This window comes from Pelodiscus sinensis, chromosome 1, assembly GCF_052426305.1.
Source record: "Pelodiscus sinensis isolate ZL-2025 chromosome 1, ASM5242630v1, whole genome shotgun sequence".
In the NCBI taxonomy this organism is placed as follows: Eukaryota; Metazoa; Chordata; order Testudines; family Trionychidae; genus Pelodiscus; species Pelodiscus sinensis.
The window spans coordinates 1,827,832-1,840,101 of NC_143052.1; the positions used below are offsets into that span (position 1 = coordinate 1,827,832).

Consider the following 12,270-nt stretch of genomic DNA (forward strand, 5'->3'; position numbering starts at 1 on the left):
CACCCGCCTGCCTGCCCCAGCGCCCAGCCCTGCCCCCGCCTGCCTGTCCCAGCGCCTGGCCCTGCACCCGCCTGACTGCCCCAGCACCCAGCCCTGCACCCGCCCGCCTGTCCCAGCGCCCGGCCCTGCCCCCGCCCGCCTACCCCAGAGCCCGGCCCTGCACCCGCCTGCCTGTCCCAGCGCCCGGCCCTGCACCCACCTGACTGCCCCAGCACCCAGCCCTGCACCCGCCCGCCTGTCCCAGCGCCCGGCCCTGCCCCCGCCCGCCTACCCCAGAGCCCGGCCCTGCACCCGCCTGCCTGTCCCAGCGCCCGGCCCTGCCCCCGCCTGCCTGTCCCAGCGCCCGGCCCTGCCCCCGCCTGCCTGTCCCAGCGCCCAGCCCTGCACCCGCCTGCCTGCCCCAGCGCCCGGCCCTGCACCCGCCTGCCTGTCCCAGCGCCCAGCCCTGCCCCCGCCTGCCTGTCCCAGCGCCTGGCCCTGCACCCGCCTGACTGCCCCAGCACCCGGCCCTGCACCCACCTGACTGCCCCAGCACCCGGCCCTGCCCCCGCCCGCCTACCCCAGAGCCCGGCCTTGCACCCGCCTGCCTGTCCCAGCGCCCGGCCCTGCCCCCGCCTGCCTGTCCCAGCGCCCGGCCCTGCCCCCGCCTGCCTGTCCCAGCGCCCAGCCCTGCACCCGCCTGCCTGCCCCAGTGCCCAGCCCTGCACCCGCCTGCCTGTCCCAGCACCCAGCCCTGTCCCCGCCTGCCTGTCCCAGCGCCCGGCCCTGCCCCCGCCTGCCTGTCCCAGCGCCCAGCCCTGCACCCGCCTGCCTGCCCCAGCGCTCGGCCCTGCACCCGCCTGCCTGTCCCAGCGCCCAGCCCTGCACCCGCCTGCCTGTCCCAGCGCCCAGCCCTGCACCCGCCTGCCTGTCCCAGCACCCGGCCCTGCACCCGCCCGCCTGTCCCAGCACCCGGCCCTGCCCCCGCCCGCCTGTCCCAGCGCCCGGCCCTGCCCCCGCCCGCCTGTCCCAGTACCCGGCCCTGCCCCCGCCTGCCTGTCCCAGCACCCGGCCCTGCCCCCGCCCGCCTGTCCCAGCGCCCGGCCCTGCCCCCGCCCGCCTGTCCCAGTACCCGGCCCTGCCCCCGCCTGCCTGTCCCAGCACCCGGCCCTGCACCCGCCTGCCTGTCCCAGTACCCGGCCCTGCCCCCGCCTGCCTGTCCTAGCGCCCGGCCCTGCCCCCGCCTGCCTGTCCCAGTACCCGGCCCTGCACCCGCCTGCCTGTCCCAGCGCCCGACCCTGCACCCGCCTGCCTGCCCCAGCGCCCGGCCCAACGCCCACCCCAGCACCTGCCCCAGTGCCCAGGCCATTGCCAGGCTGGGACTCAGCAGCAATAACGCTCCCCCCTTCCCACCACAGCCACTGCAGGGCAGCAGGAAGCTGAGCGGGGGAGGGGCAGATTGCCATCTCTCAGCTGTGTGGTCCCATTTCCACATTCATGCTCCTCCCCCTTCCCCCAGCCCCGCCCCCTGCAGGGCTATAAATACCTGGGACCCTGCACCGGCTGGACACCAGCCCCCAGCGCTCCGGACCGGCCACCCAGACAGACGGACACACGGACGGGTGAGTCCCTGCCCCCTCCAGCCCCTTTCCCCCTCCCTGCTCTGTGCTGGGCCCTTGGGGGCAGCCGGTCCCTGTTATCGGGTCTGGGGGCTGCACTTTCCTGTGTGAACTCCTGGGCCCTGGGACAGGGTCTGCCTGGCTCTTCACCCCACAGCCCGGCCCCCAACACAGGCATCCCGTCCCAGAGCGCGGAGCCCAGGGCCCCACCCTCCCTGGCTGGCACTGAACTGCCCCCCTGTGCGATCGCTGACACATGATCCCCTTGTGGGGGCTGTATCCACTCGTGGGGCCTCGGCGTCTGTTGCGGCATTCGCTGGCTGCTCTGTTGGGCTGTGACCCCTACTGGGCTGGGCTGCTCTGCAGGGACTCTCGGTGTGAGGGTGAGCTAGATTTTTTGGGCTGCCTTAGGGAAAAGGGAGCCGAGCTGGCTTGGGGGGCCGGGCCGGGGCTCAGAGCCCTGCCTCTGCCCCCCCCCTTGCCTCCAAGATGGATGGTGCTGGCTGCTCCTGGTTCCGGTAACAAGAAGTCTGGGCTGCACCTCAACCAATAAACCTTTTGTTCTGCCTGAGAGTCCCATCTGGCTGGAGCTGGGGGGCGGGGCCTGGTGACTCCCCCACACCCCGTGACCCCCTGCAGAGTGGCACCTGTCCCCTGTGGTAGGACAGGACAGCGACATGGTGAATTCAGCCAAGCGAAGCCCCAGGCGTGGGTACCGCACGGGGGTGGTGAGAGATGTACGAGCTCCGTGCTAGAAGTTACCAGAGCAGCCGTGTGAGCCACCAGTGCGGAGGGTCAGGACAGTGACGCGGTGAATTCAGGATTCACTGGTGTGGGCCGGACCGGTCTCCTGCTCCGGCAGGGATGGGAAATGTTCGGCTGCCTGCGCTCTCATGGGCTCCCTCTGGATATCCGGCCAGCTCCGTGCAGGGAGCCGGCGTCATGGACGTCATGGGAGCCCCCACAGGGCACAGACCCCGATTAGCTGGGAAGCCGCCCGAGTCAGGTTCCCAGTCGAAGGAAGCGCAGTGACAGTCGTCGGCAGACGAGCCGCTCTGCGTTTGTACCCGGGACGAGGGACCCGGCTCAGTCCATCGTGTGGATTCACGACTGCCCCTGGGCCGGACAAGGAGCTAAGTGGAGGGGCCCCACGGTTATAGACAGAGACAGAAAATTGCCCTGTACACTGCACGGATCATCTTCCGCACGAACGGCGCCTCCCCGGGACGTCCCTCCCTCTGCATCCCCCTGTGCCCAGCTCTCGGATCGTGTGCTCAGCAGGGAGCCCTGCCCTGCCCGGGGGGCAGGATTTCTGTGCCATGGGCTGTCCGCAGCGCCAGCGCCGAGACACCGACCAGCCGGCAAACGTCTGTTTGTGTCCGGCCTGGCTGGGTCCCAGCATGTCACTCCTGCTCCCAGGCCCCTGCTTCCAGCTCTTCCCTTCTCCTACATCCCCAATTTCCCCTCACCCACCCTGGGATGTTACACTGGCCCTTCCCACCCCGCCCATGCAGGAGCAAAGAGGGCAGAAGGGGCGGGGGAGTCCCCATGTTAGAATAGGGGAGACAGCAGGGGTGGGGGAGCCCCCATGGCAGGGCAGGAAGAGAAGGCAGGATGGGGGAGCATTTGTCAGGGTGACTCTGGTGCTGGAATCCCGTGTCCAGTGCGGGAGTTCCTGGCTCTAGCAGGGTGTTGGTTGATTTACTCGGGGGGGGGGGGCGGAGGAAGGGGGGTGGAAAAGGACAAAAAATTAAAGTTCTGCACTAAAACATGAAGAATTCTGCACATAATATTTGACATTTCTGCATATTCTCTCAAATCAGGCCAATTCCAACTGTTTCTATAACTTATTTCAGACTCTTGGTTGCGGGTGTGTCTATAACGACAGAGTAAAAGAAGATTCGGGTTATTTTTGACAGATTCCTTACCAGACACATTCATCCCGAACTCTGCCCAACTCATGGAAATTACAGCCCAGAACTCCATTGCCTGCACCTCTCAGAAGCAGAGCAAAGTCTGGGGCAGTTGGGGAACTGGGGGGGCAGAGGGAGAGTCCTGGAGCCGGGGAGTGAACGTGGAGGGAGCTGGGTGTGGGTGGGACGTTTTTCTTTCAGGGAGGGGATTGTTCGTGTGCTGGGAAGCCTCCCCCGTACAGACTGTGGCTGACCCTCAGCCTCTCCCTTGGTCAGTCCCATCTGCCCTGTCCCCGCACCCCCATCCTCAGGGGTCTCTGCAGCTCCCCCCATCCCCCAGCTCAGGGTGACCATCCAGGTAGCTGAAGAAGAGGGGCTGTTGCATGTAGGGCGCAATGATTTTTGCAGGGGGCTCCGTGCTACGAGCTCGGGATCAGCCCATCTCCACATCCTGCCCAGCAGAGTGAGGTTCCCCCGCAGTTCGTGGAACGAGCGTGGCTATTTCTGGCGCTGCAGAACCTGTGGGTTCCCCAGGAAGTGACCATGCAGGGCTCTGCGCTGCTGAACAATCCCTGTGAGCCGGAGTTCTGCTTTCCCACCGGTCGCCCCCGCCCGCCCGCTCGCAGCCCCAAGCCATGGGCATTGCCGGGGGGCCCGCACGGCACGGCATTGCCACTGGGGCTGAGAGCAGAGGGCCCCGCTCCGTGTTCCCAAAGGGCGACTGGGCTCAAGCGTCAGAACCCTCCCCTCAGTCACCCGGAGCCTGTCCCCTCAGGCGAGCGCCAAGCACGGGCCACACGGCCACACGCTCTGTCCAGCGTCTCGCGCCCGTCTCTGCCGGCCTGGGCCGCAGCCAGATGCCACCCAGGGCCCGGACCTGGCCGGCTGGTCTGGGCACTGGGCTGTGAAGCTGTTTTCCAAGATGTCACCTGGGGCCGTGTCGTATCGCCCCCTCCGGGATTTGTGGGGGCTTCAAGGCAGGGGGTGAAGCCTGCAATAGGACAGTTCCCATCAGAAATGTCAGTGTAGGGCAATTGGAGGGGCACAGGGAGGGGGATGTGGGGAATTCAGGAGTGAAGGGGAGGCGGGGCCCACGGAGGAGGGACTGCAGGAGGGTTGGGGAGTCTGGGCTGGGGGTGGAGGGGGCAGTGGGGGGAGACAAAGGCGCTGTTTCGGGAGGTGGCTGCAGAGAGGGGAAAGTTCCCAGCTGGCTTCATCCCCCTCTGCCCTTCCCTGGGCAGGCGGGTGCGAGAGGGGGTCACAAGCTGAGCCCTGGCCCCTTGCTTCCTGGGAGTCAGGGGAAGTGGAGGCAGGCCCGGTACGTGCCACTGCAGCCCCCCTAAAAGGGCACTCAGGGTGGGGGGGCTCAGGGCTGGGGCTCCCCTCACAGCCAGCTGACTGCTTCTTGCCGGAGCCCCACAAGGGGTGCACAGGCTTCCCTTCAACCCTGGTCCCTGGGGGAAAACAGGACTGTGATGGGGGGGGGGGGGGGGTCGAGGCCTGAAGCCCCCTGCTGGAGGCTGGTGGCCTTGCTGCACCCCGCCCAAGGGGGAAGGGCAGAAGAGAGGTCCTCCAGGAAGACTAGAGTGGCTGCTTCTGCAGCAGCCAATCAGGGCTCAGAAGAGGATAGAAAAGAAACTGCTGGGCCAGGGCCTGGCAGTTCCTCCCTGGAGCGCCACCTGGGCAGACTGAGGCTACGTCTGCACGACAGCGCTACTTCCAATTCACTTAATTTGAAATAGTTAATTCAAATTAAGCTAATTCGAAATAACGCATCTAGACACAAAAACTATTTCGAAATAGCGCGTCCACACTGAGTGTACCCTGAACCGAAGTTAAGGCTGGCCAGAAGCAGTGCCGGCAGGGCATCAGGCTAGGACTTAGTGTGTGGGGCTGCTGCCTGAGGCTAACTGAGCTCCGTGCTTAAAGGGACCCGACCCCCACCCCGGACAGACAGTTCTCAGGGTTCCCCGCTTGCTTGTCTGCCTCGATGAGGGACAGCAAAGCAGTCCTGGCTTGGAGTGCCCTGAGTGCCCGCACGCGGCACACCACAGCACTCGGCCATGTGGAGCCAGATCTGCCCCTGGGCACGCCGGTGCATCTCGTGGGGTCATTTCCATCAGCCAGGCTGCACTTCCTGCAGGTTGTCATCCGGGGGGGCATTGGGGGGCTGTCAGGATCCAGGAGGCCCTGTGGGAGAACATCCACCCCAAGAAGCCCACAGAGCCTCCCTGGTCCTCCTCACCGGGGGCTCGTGCCCCATTCCTCCCTCATGTCCTTCCACTTCCTCTCCCTAGCCCCCTTCCCATGTCAAATAAAAGACACGTAAGTTCAAAAATAGAAACTGGGTTTTTTGAACAAAACTGGAGGGGGAGGGGGGATGAACATCTGGGGAGACTGGGAAAAGGAGATGGGAGGGGGAAGAGAGAGGGTGGAAGAGGGGAGGGGGAAACCTGGGAGGAGGGAGCTGGAAGGGGGAAGCCAGGGGAAGAAGGGGGAGGGGAAGCTCAGGGCTCAGGGTGGGGGTCTCACTGGACCAACTTGACTTTCATGCTGACCTGCTCCTGGGTTCGCATGTGGCCTTCGGTGGCCAGGCTGGCAGCTCTCCTGCCCTAGACGGCCGCATTCCTGTGCCTAGTGCGGAGATGATGGACGTTGGAGGCCTCCCCCCCAAACCTGAGTAAGGTCCATGATCTCCACCCTGGACCAGGAAGGCGCCCGCCTTCTCCAGCCCCTGGCAGGCTCCTGGGAGCTGGTAGACTGCTCCTGGGGGGCGGTGGAGGGCTGGCTGCCAGTGGCTTGCTGGCTCATGTTTTGGGGCCACTGGGTCAGGGGCCCCGGTGGCCACTGCTGGCTCTGGCCTGGCAGGCTTGGAGCTGGCACAGGCACTGTGGCCAGGGTCTACCCCTTTAATGGCTCCGGGGCTGGGGGAGAGGAGAGCAAGCTTTCCTGGTTGTGCCCAGAGTGGCCACCAGGGCTCTCTGAGAAGGGCTGGAGGCCCCCTGTTTCGAATTAAGTGTCTACTATAGCTATTTCGAATTTGGCGTTACTCCTCGTACAATGAGGATTACCAAATTCGAAATCAGGGCTCCACTGTTTCAAATTTATTTCGAAATAGCAGTTTGCCTGTGTAGACGCTAGTAAAGTTAATTTGAAATAACTGCTGTTCTTTCAAATTAACTTAGTAGTGTAGACAGACCCCCAGCAACCCACGGGGAGCAGAGCAGCACCTCGGACAGCTCCAGCTGGGAGCTGGAATTCAGGCCGGACTGAGGCCCAGGGCCAGTGGCTGAAGACCGGCCATGACAGGCTCCAAGACACTGGAGAGCCCTGGATGGGCTGTGGGGGGCACTTGACCTCAGCCCAGGGAGAGGGGGCTGCATGGAGCCGCTTCCTGGGGAAGGGGCCCAGGGAGCGAGGAAGCCGTGGACGGCAGGGATACTTAGCAGGCAGCTGCTACTTCCGGGGCCCAGAGGAGTGGGTGGGCCTGGGTCCCTCCAACCCCCCAACAGCTACACAAATGGGGTAAGAAGCCTGGTCCCAGGTGACCAAGCAGCAAAGCCGGCTGGGACACCTCTGCCCCCTGAGCCCCTCAGGGGTGAAGCTGAGGACTGGCCCTTGGCCACACAGGGGCGCCCGCCAGAGCGTGAGCCCCCCACGAGGCCACAGAGGAGTCCGGTTGCAGAGCCCAGAGCAGCAGGCACAGGACTGTCCTGGGTCAAAGAGGACGAATTCCCCCCCCCCCCCAAGATGCTGCCTCCCCCTCCCCAGCTGTTCTGAACCATTTGTCGCCCCCAGGGCGCTGGTGACCCTGTGACGAGTGTAGGGCCAGGACCCAACCCCTGCCGGGCCCCACTGGGGACCAACCTGCCCCATGGTGCATGGGGCTCTGGGGGCCCCAGTTCTAGAGGGGGCTGCAGTTCCACCTTCTGCTCACCAGGGGCCGCTGTGGCGCCAGAATAGCCAACAGGGACGCCCCATAGCAACCCCTAGTGGTGAGAGGTGGAACAGCAGCGCTTCTCCAAAGGGGCCATGCAGGTCCCAGACGCGCAGAATCCCCCAGGGTGTGAATTGCAGGGGGCTCCAGGAAGGGCCAAGTTAGGAAAGCTCCACCCCCATGGAAATGCCCCATGGGAGGAGGAGTGTCCCTCTGGGGTCGTCTCCTGGCTCATCTCCCCTGTGTGTTTTCTCCCCAGGGGCAGCGAGAAGATGGGGCCAGTCGCCTTCGTCACCCTCTGCCTCCTCGGCTGCCTGGTCTGCAGCCCAGCGCTGCCAGGTGAGTCCTGGCCCGGCCCCTCGAGCCGGAGCCCCCGGGGGCGGGTCGCCGTGGTAGGAGCTGGGACGTGGCTCCATTTCCCTCGGGGATGCCAGAGCCGCTGCCCGTCTCCTGCTGCTGGGGCCCCTGCCTGGGGGGCCCAGCCCTGTGGCCCCTCCCAGGGAGCAAGGAGAGCAGGAGGCTGAAATGCCCCCTGGGGTCAGCTGGGGATCGGGAGGGGGGGCTGGTCAATGTGCGCTCAGCTCCTGGCAGCGATGGGTGTCCATCCTGCCCCCGTGTTCCCCACCCACTGGCCGGTCCTGTCCCCACAGGGCCCCTCTCTAAGGGCTGCCCCAGGGCTCCTGGCTCCACTCCGGCTCCTCCCCCGTCCCGCCCCTGGCTGGACTGCCCCCTGCCTGGCACATTGTGCCTCTGTCCTCCCACATGTCCTGTTCCCCCACCCCCGCTGGGATAGGGCTCCCCCCGCCCTCCGCCCTGGCCCTGAGAGGGGCAGTGCCCAGCCAGTGTTCCCTGCCCTGCCCCACGGATCCCTGCTGCCCCCCTCTTTGTGCCCCACCTCCTGGGCACCTCTCTCCCCTTCCCTCCCCCTCCAGCCCCCCAGCTCCTTCCGCCCAGCCCTGGGCCCCTGCTCCCCAGTTCTCCTCTGCTCGACCCTGTGACCCCCCAGCTCCGCCCCTTGGTCCTGGCTATCCCCCCCCCAAACACTCACACACACTTCCCTGGTCCCATCACCCCTCCAGGCCAAGGAGATGGGGAGAAGCTCAGTCTGATCCATGGGGCTTTCAGAGCAGGGGCAGGGAAGGGCTGCCAGCTACCCCACGGTGCACAGCTTCCTTCCCTCCCACAGGGAGCCCTGGGGCATGCAGCCCACACCCCATTCACACAGAGACCCCATCCTGCCGGGACTGCAGCTCAGGGCTCGGTCCCAGGGCCTCCATTCTGCCCCTGTGGAGTCTGGGAAAACCCAGCTTCACCTTGCAGCCCCAGCCCCCCCCCCCCCCATAGCCCCAGCCCTCCCCCCCTCCCGCAGCACCAGCACCCCCCCTGCAGCCCCAGCACCCCCCTGCAGCCCCAGGACCCCCCCCCCCCGCAGCCACAGCCCTCCCCACGTTACCTGAGCTCTGGGAAAGCAACAGGTGTGGTGTGAAACAGCCTCTAACCGGCCCTCGGCATCCTCTCCACAGGGACACAGGCCGGGTCCTGTCCCCAGGGCTGGAAATCCCACCAAGGCAACTGCTACGGATACTTCACTGAAGCAAAAAGCTGGCAGGAGGCCCAGGTTAGAGGCTGGAGGCAGGGGGGGGCTCAGGGTGCTGGGTGGGGTGAGTATCGGGGGAAGGGCGCTGGGCGGGGGGGTGAGTATCAGAGGAAGGGTGCTGGATGGGGGAGGGGCGGGGCGTGGAACGAGGTGTACCGGTAGTTCGGATTAGAGATCCTAATTGGAATTACCTACTCCATGACGCGTGTAGCCGTGGACACGGAGTTCAGACTAAGGGGATTTTAAAATGGCGCCTGGGAAGATGCAAATGAAGCCCGGGATATTTAAATCCCGGGCTTCATTTGCAACTTGGAATGTCTCCATTAACCTCCCTAGTTTGAACTGGAGGGCTAGTGTAGACATACCCTCTGTGCCGCGAGGAGTAACGGTAGTTCGGAATAGGAAGCCTAATCCGAACTACCTAGTCCGTGCTGCGTGTAGCCGCGGGCACGGAGTCCGCACTAGCGGACATTTTAAAATGGCGGCACCTGGCGAGATGTAAATAAAGCCCGGGAAATTCAAATCCTGGGCTTCATTTGCAACTCCAGTTGCCTACATTAACCACCCTAGTTCGAACTAGGGGGCCAGTGTAGACGGACCCTGGGTCTTCCCCACACGATCACGCTGGGCCCGTCCTTCAGAATCCACCATCTGAAGGTTTCTTAGCAAGAGAAAGGAAAGGGGCAGAGTGCGGCTGTGAAGGCGACTCCGTCACACGCACCAGGCCCCCAGCTCTGGGCGCAGGCTCTAGCAGAGATGTTACAAACTGCCGGCTTAGCCGTCTCTGTGCCCATCCTGTGTCCGGAGGGGTCGGCCTCCTTCCCGCTCGCCGCCCCTCGCCAGGCTGCATCGGGGATCAGCAGCAGGATTGAAGGGAAGATGGAATCCGCCTCGTGGCACTTTCCATCCAGCCCTGGCGCCTCCCAAGCCGAGCGGGTCACATGGCCCAGTGACCCGTCCCTGTGTCCCCTGCCAGCAGCCATTAGATCCTGGCTGGTCTGCAGGTTTCCAGACGCATCCCTCGGGTGTGAATTGGCCTCTCAGAGAGCCACCGTCCCTGGAGCCGGGCTAGTGAGCACAGCCAGTCACTGGCCAGTTCTTCCTCAGGCCAGGCCCACGGCTCTCTCAGGCAGAGAACACGCAGCACCAGCCCCGAGCCCCGTCCATAGCCCCACAGACCTCCCACACGCACACGGGTAGCACACACAGTCAGGAGGACAGAAGCTTTCATTGGACACCTCCCACGGCCCCTTGGTACAGAAGCGTCTCTCTGTGGGGTGTGGTTGCCAGAGTGCTGCTCCCACACCCAGGGGAGGGTCGAACTCAGTCAGGACCAGGAAGGCAGCTGGCACAAAGAGCTGCAGAAACAAGCACGGCCTTGCGGGGCCATTGCATGCCCGGAGCAGCTCCAGCTCCATGGCATAAAGGCTGTGGCGCCCAAAAAAGCTGGGCTACCGGAGCCGGCTCTGCGAGAGCTTTGCTGTCCCTCGGAGAGGCAGGCAAGCAGGCAGCGGGAGCAGAGTAACGGCTGTCCAGGGGCCCCTTTAAGCGTGTGTCTCTGCAGGGCTCCGGCACCAGCACTTGGAAGCAAGTGGAGACTTCAGACCCCGGCTGAAGTGGTTCTGGGTGGCCTTTTATGTGTGCGAGCATCCAATCAGTCTGGACGCTCTCTTTCACGACAGTAGATCACTTTTTTGATGCCCTTTTGCATTCGGACGCGCTCTTTCAAGAGATCTCTTCTGAAAAAAGCGTCTTCCGAAAGAAGCCTGCAGCCTAGACGTAGCCTGAGGGTCCCAGCAGGGGGGTCCGCAGGCTGACTCCTGTGGCTTGGGGGGCTGCAGCCGACCCACAAGAGGTATCTTGCCCACCCCTGCTTTATTAGCACTGCCAATTTTTCAGCGTATCACAGAGCGTGTGCACACACGGATCACACGGACATAAAACCAACTTCTAACTAACAGGCCTAAACGTTTCATCCCATGTAGCTGTGTGACGTAGTGGGGGTACCTGGCTGGTTTCTATGCTGCTGGCTCTGGGGTAACCCCCACTGGCTGCCGTGGGTACCACGACCCAGCAAAACAGGATGAGTCACTATGCAAACCAGTGGCCAGACACCCCCCATGGAGAGGAACAAAGGAAGGTGGATGCTGCCCTAGCTGGGGGGCAGGGCTGGAAGAGGGTTAGGGAGTTGCTGGCTGTCTGAGAGCATGGATGAGACAGCCTAGGGAAAGGGGCTGGAGTTTAGGGGCCCAGTCTCCCCCATCTCAAGGGGGCCTGAGGCATCCTAGCCCAGCTCTGGGACCAGATTCCATCTGTGCTGTGCTGTATCCTGGAGAGGCAATAAACTTCTTCTATTCCACTAGCTGGTGCAGTCTGTTTGTGCCATTTCGGGGTGCAGGAGGCGGGGGACCCCCAACGCGCCGTCACACTGGTGTCAGGAGTGGGATGCACTGCACCCCGTGGATGGAGCTTCCAGCGGCGAGCGACAAGGCACAGTAGAAGCAAGAGCCCTGGAGCCAGGCGTGCTGGAGACAGAGTGAAGCAGTTCCTGGGAATCGTGGGGCGCTGCAGCACTAGACTGGTGAGTCTGCACCGAGGGGCCCAGCGGGCAGATGGCCTACGCCCGACTCTTGAAGGCAGAGCTGGTGGGGCTGTGCAGAGAGAGGGGCTTGCCTGTGCGGAAAGCAACCAAGACCCAGCTGATTGCCCAGCTGGAAGAGAATGACCAGCCACAGGGCCAGGATCTTGTCCCCAGGGGAAGCAGCCAGACCCCCCCTGAGAGTGTGTCAGGCTCAGAGAGGGGGAAGAGCGCTGGAACCCACCAGAGAGATGAGACAGCGTCTTCCGGGAGGCCTGCAAGCTGTAGCCCATCTAGGGCAGGGGCCAGCCCAGCGGAGCTGCGGCGGCTGGAGATCCAGCTGCGGATCAAGGAATTGGAAGTAGAGGACCGAGAGAGGGACCGCCAGGACCGAGAGAGGCAGCGGCAGCATGAGCTGGCCATGGCAGAGCGGAGAACCAGCGGGGCACCGGCTGGGCCAAGTGCGGATGGGCCCCAGGGTCCCAGGACTGCCGGACACTTGGAGAGGCTCGTGGTGGCCCAATTGAAGGACGTGGGCGACATAGACGGGTTCCTCAGTGCCTTTGAGAGGGCCTGTGGACTGCAACGGGTTCCCCCAGCTGACTGGCTGCAGGAGCTCATCCCTGCACTGAACCAGGAGGCGGCCG

At 64.5% G+C, this 12,270-nt stretch overlaps 1 protein-coding gene and 1 pseudogene across 4 annotated transcripts in view; both read left to right on the forward strand.

Moving 5' to 3' along the window:
• The window catches only part of LOC112547409 (C-type lectin-like), a 416,253-nt gene that overhangs the window by 392,353 nt on the left and 11,630 nt on the right, over nt 1-12,270 (forward strand). For 2 of the 3 annotated variants that reach the window (XM_089777780.1, XM_089777783.1), the window contains one exon: nt 8,972-9,066. In XM_089777780.1, coding sequence (XP_089633906.1) covers nt 8,972-9,066 — 95 coding nt within the window. Of the gene's footprint in view, nt 1-1,499; nt 1,602-7,707; nt 7,788-8,971; nt 9,067-12,270 lie in introns of those variants that run through there. The other variant, XM_089777782.1, reaches the window with a different exon arrangement.
• Nucleotides 1-12,270, forward strand: part of LOC142825021 (adenylate kinase 8 pseudogene) — a 378,854-nt pseudogene that overhangs the window by 37,843 nt on the left and 328,741 nt on the right. The gene's annotated exons all lie outside the window — the stretch shown is intronic.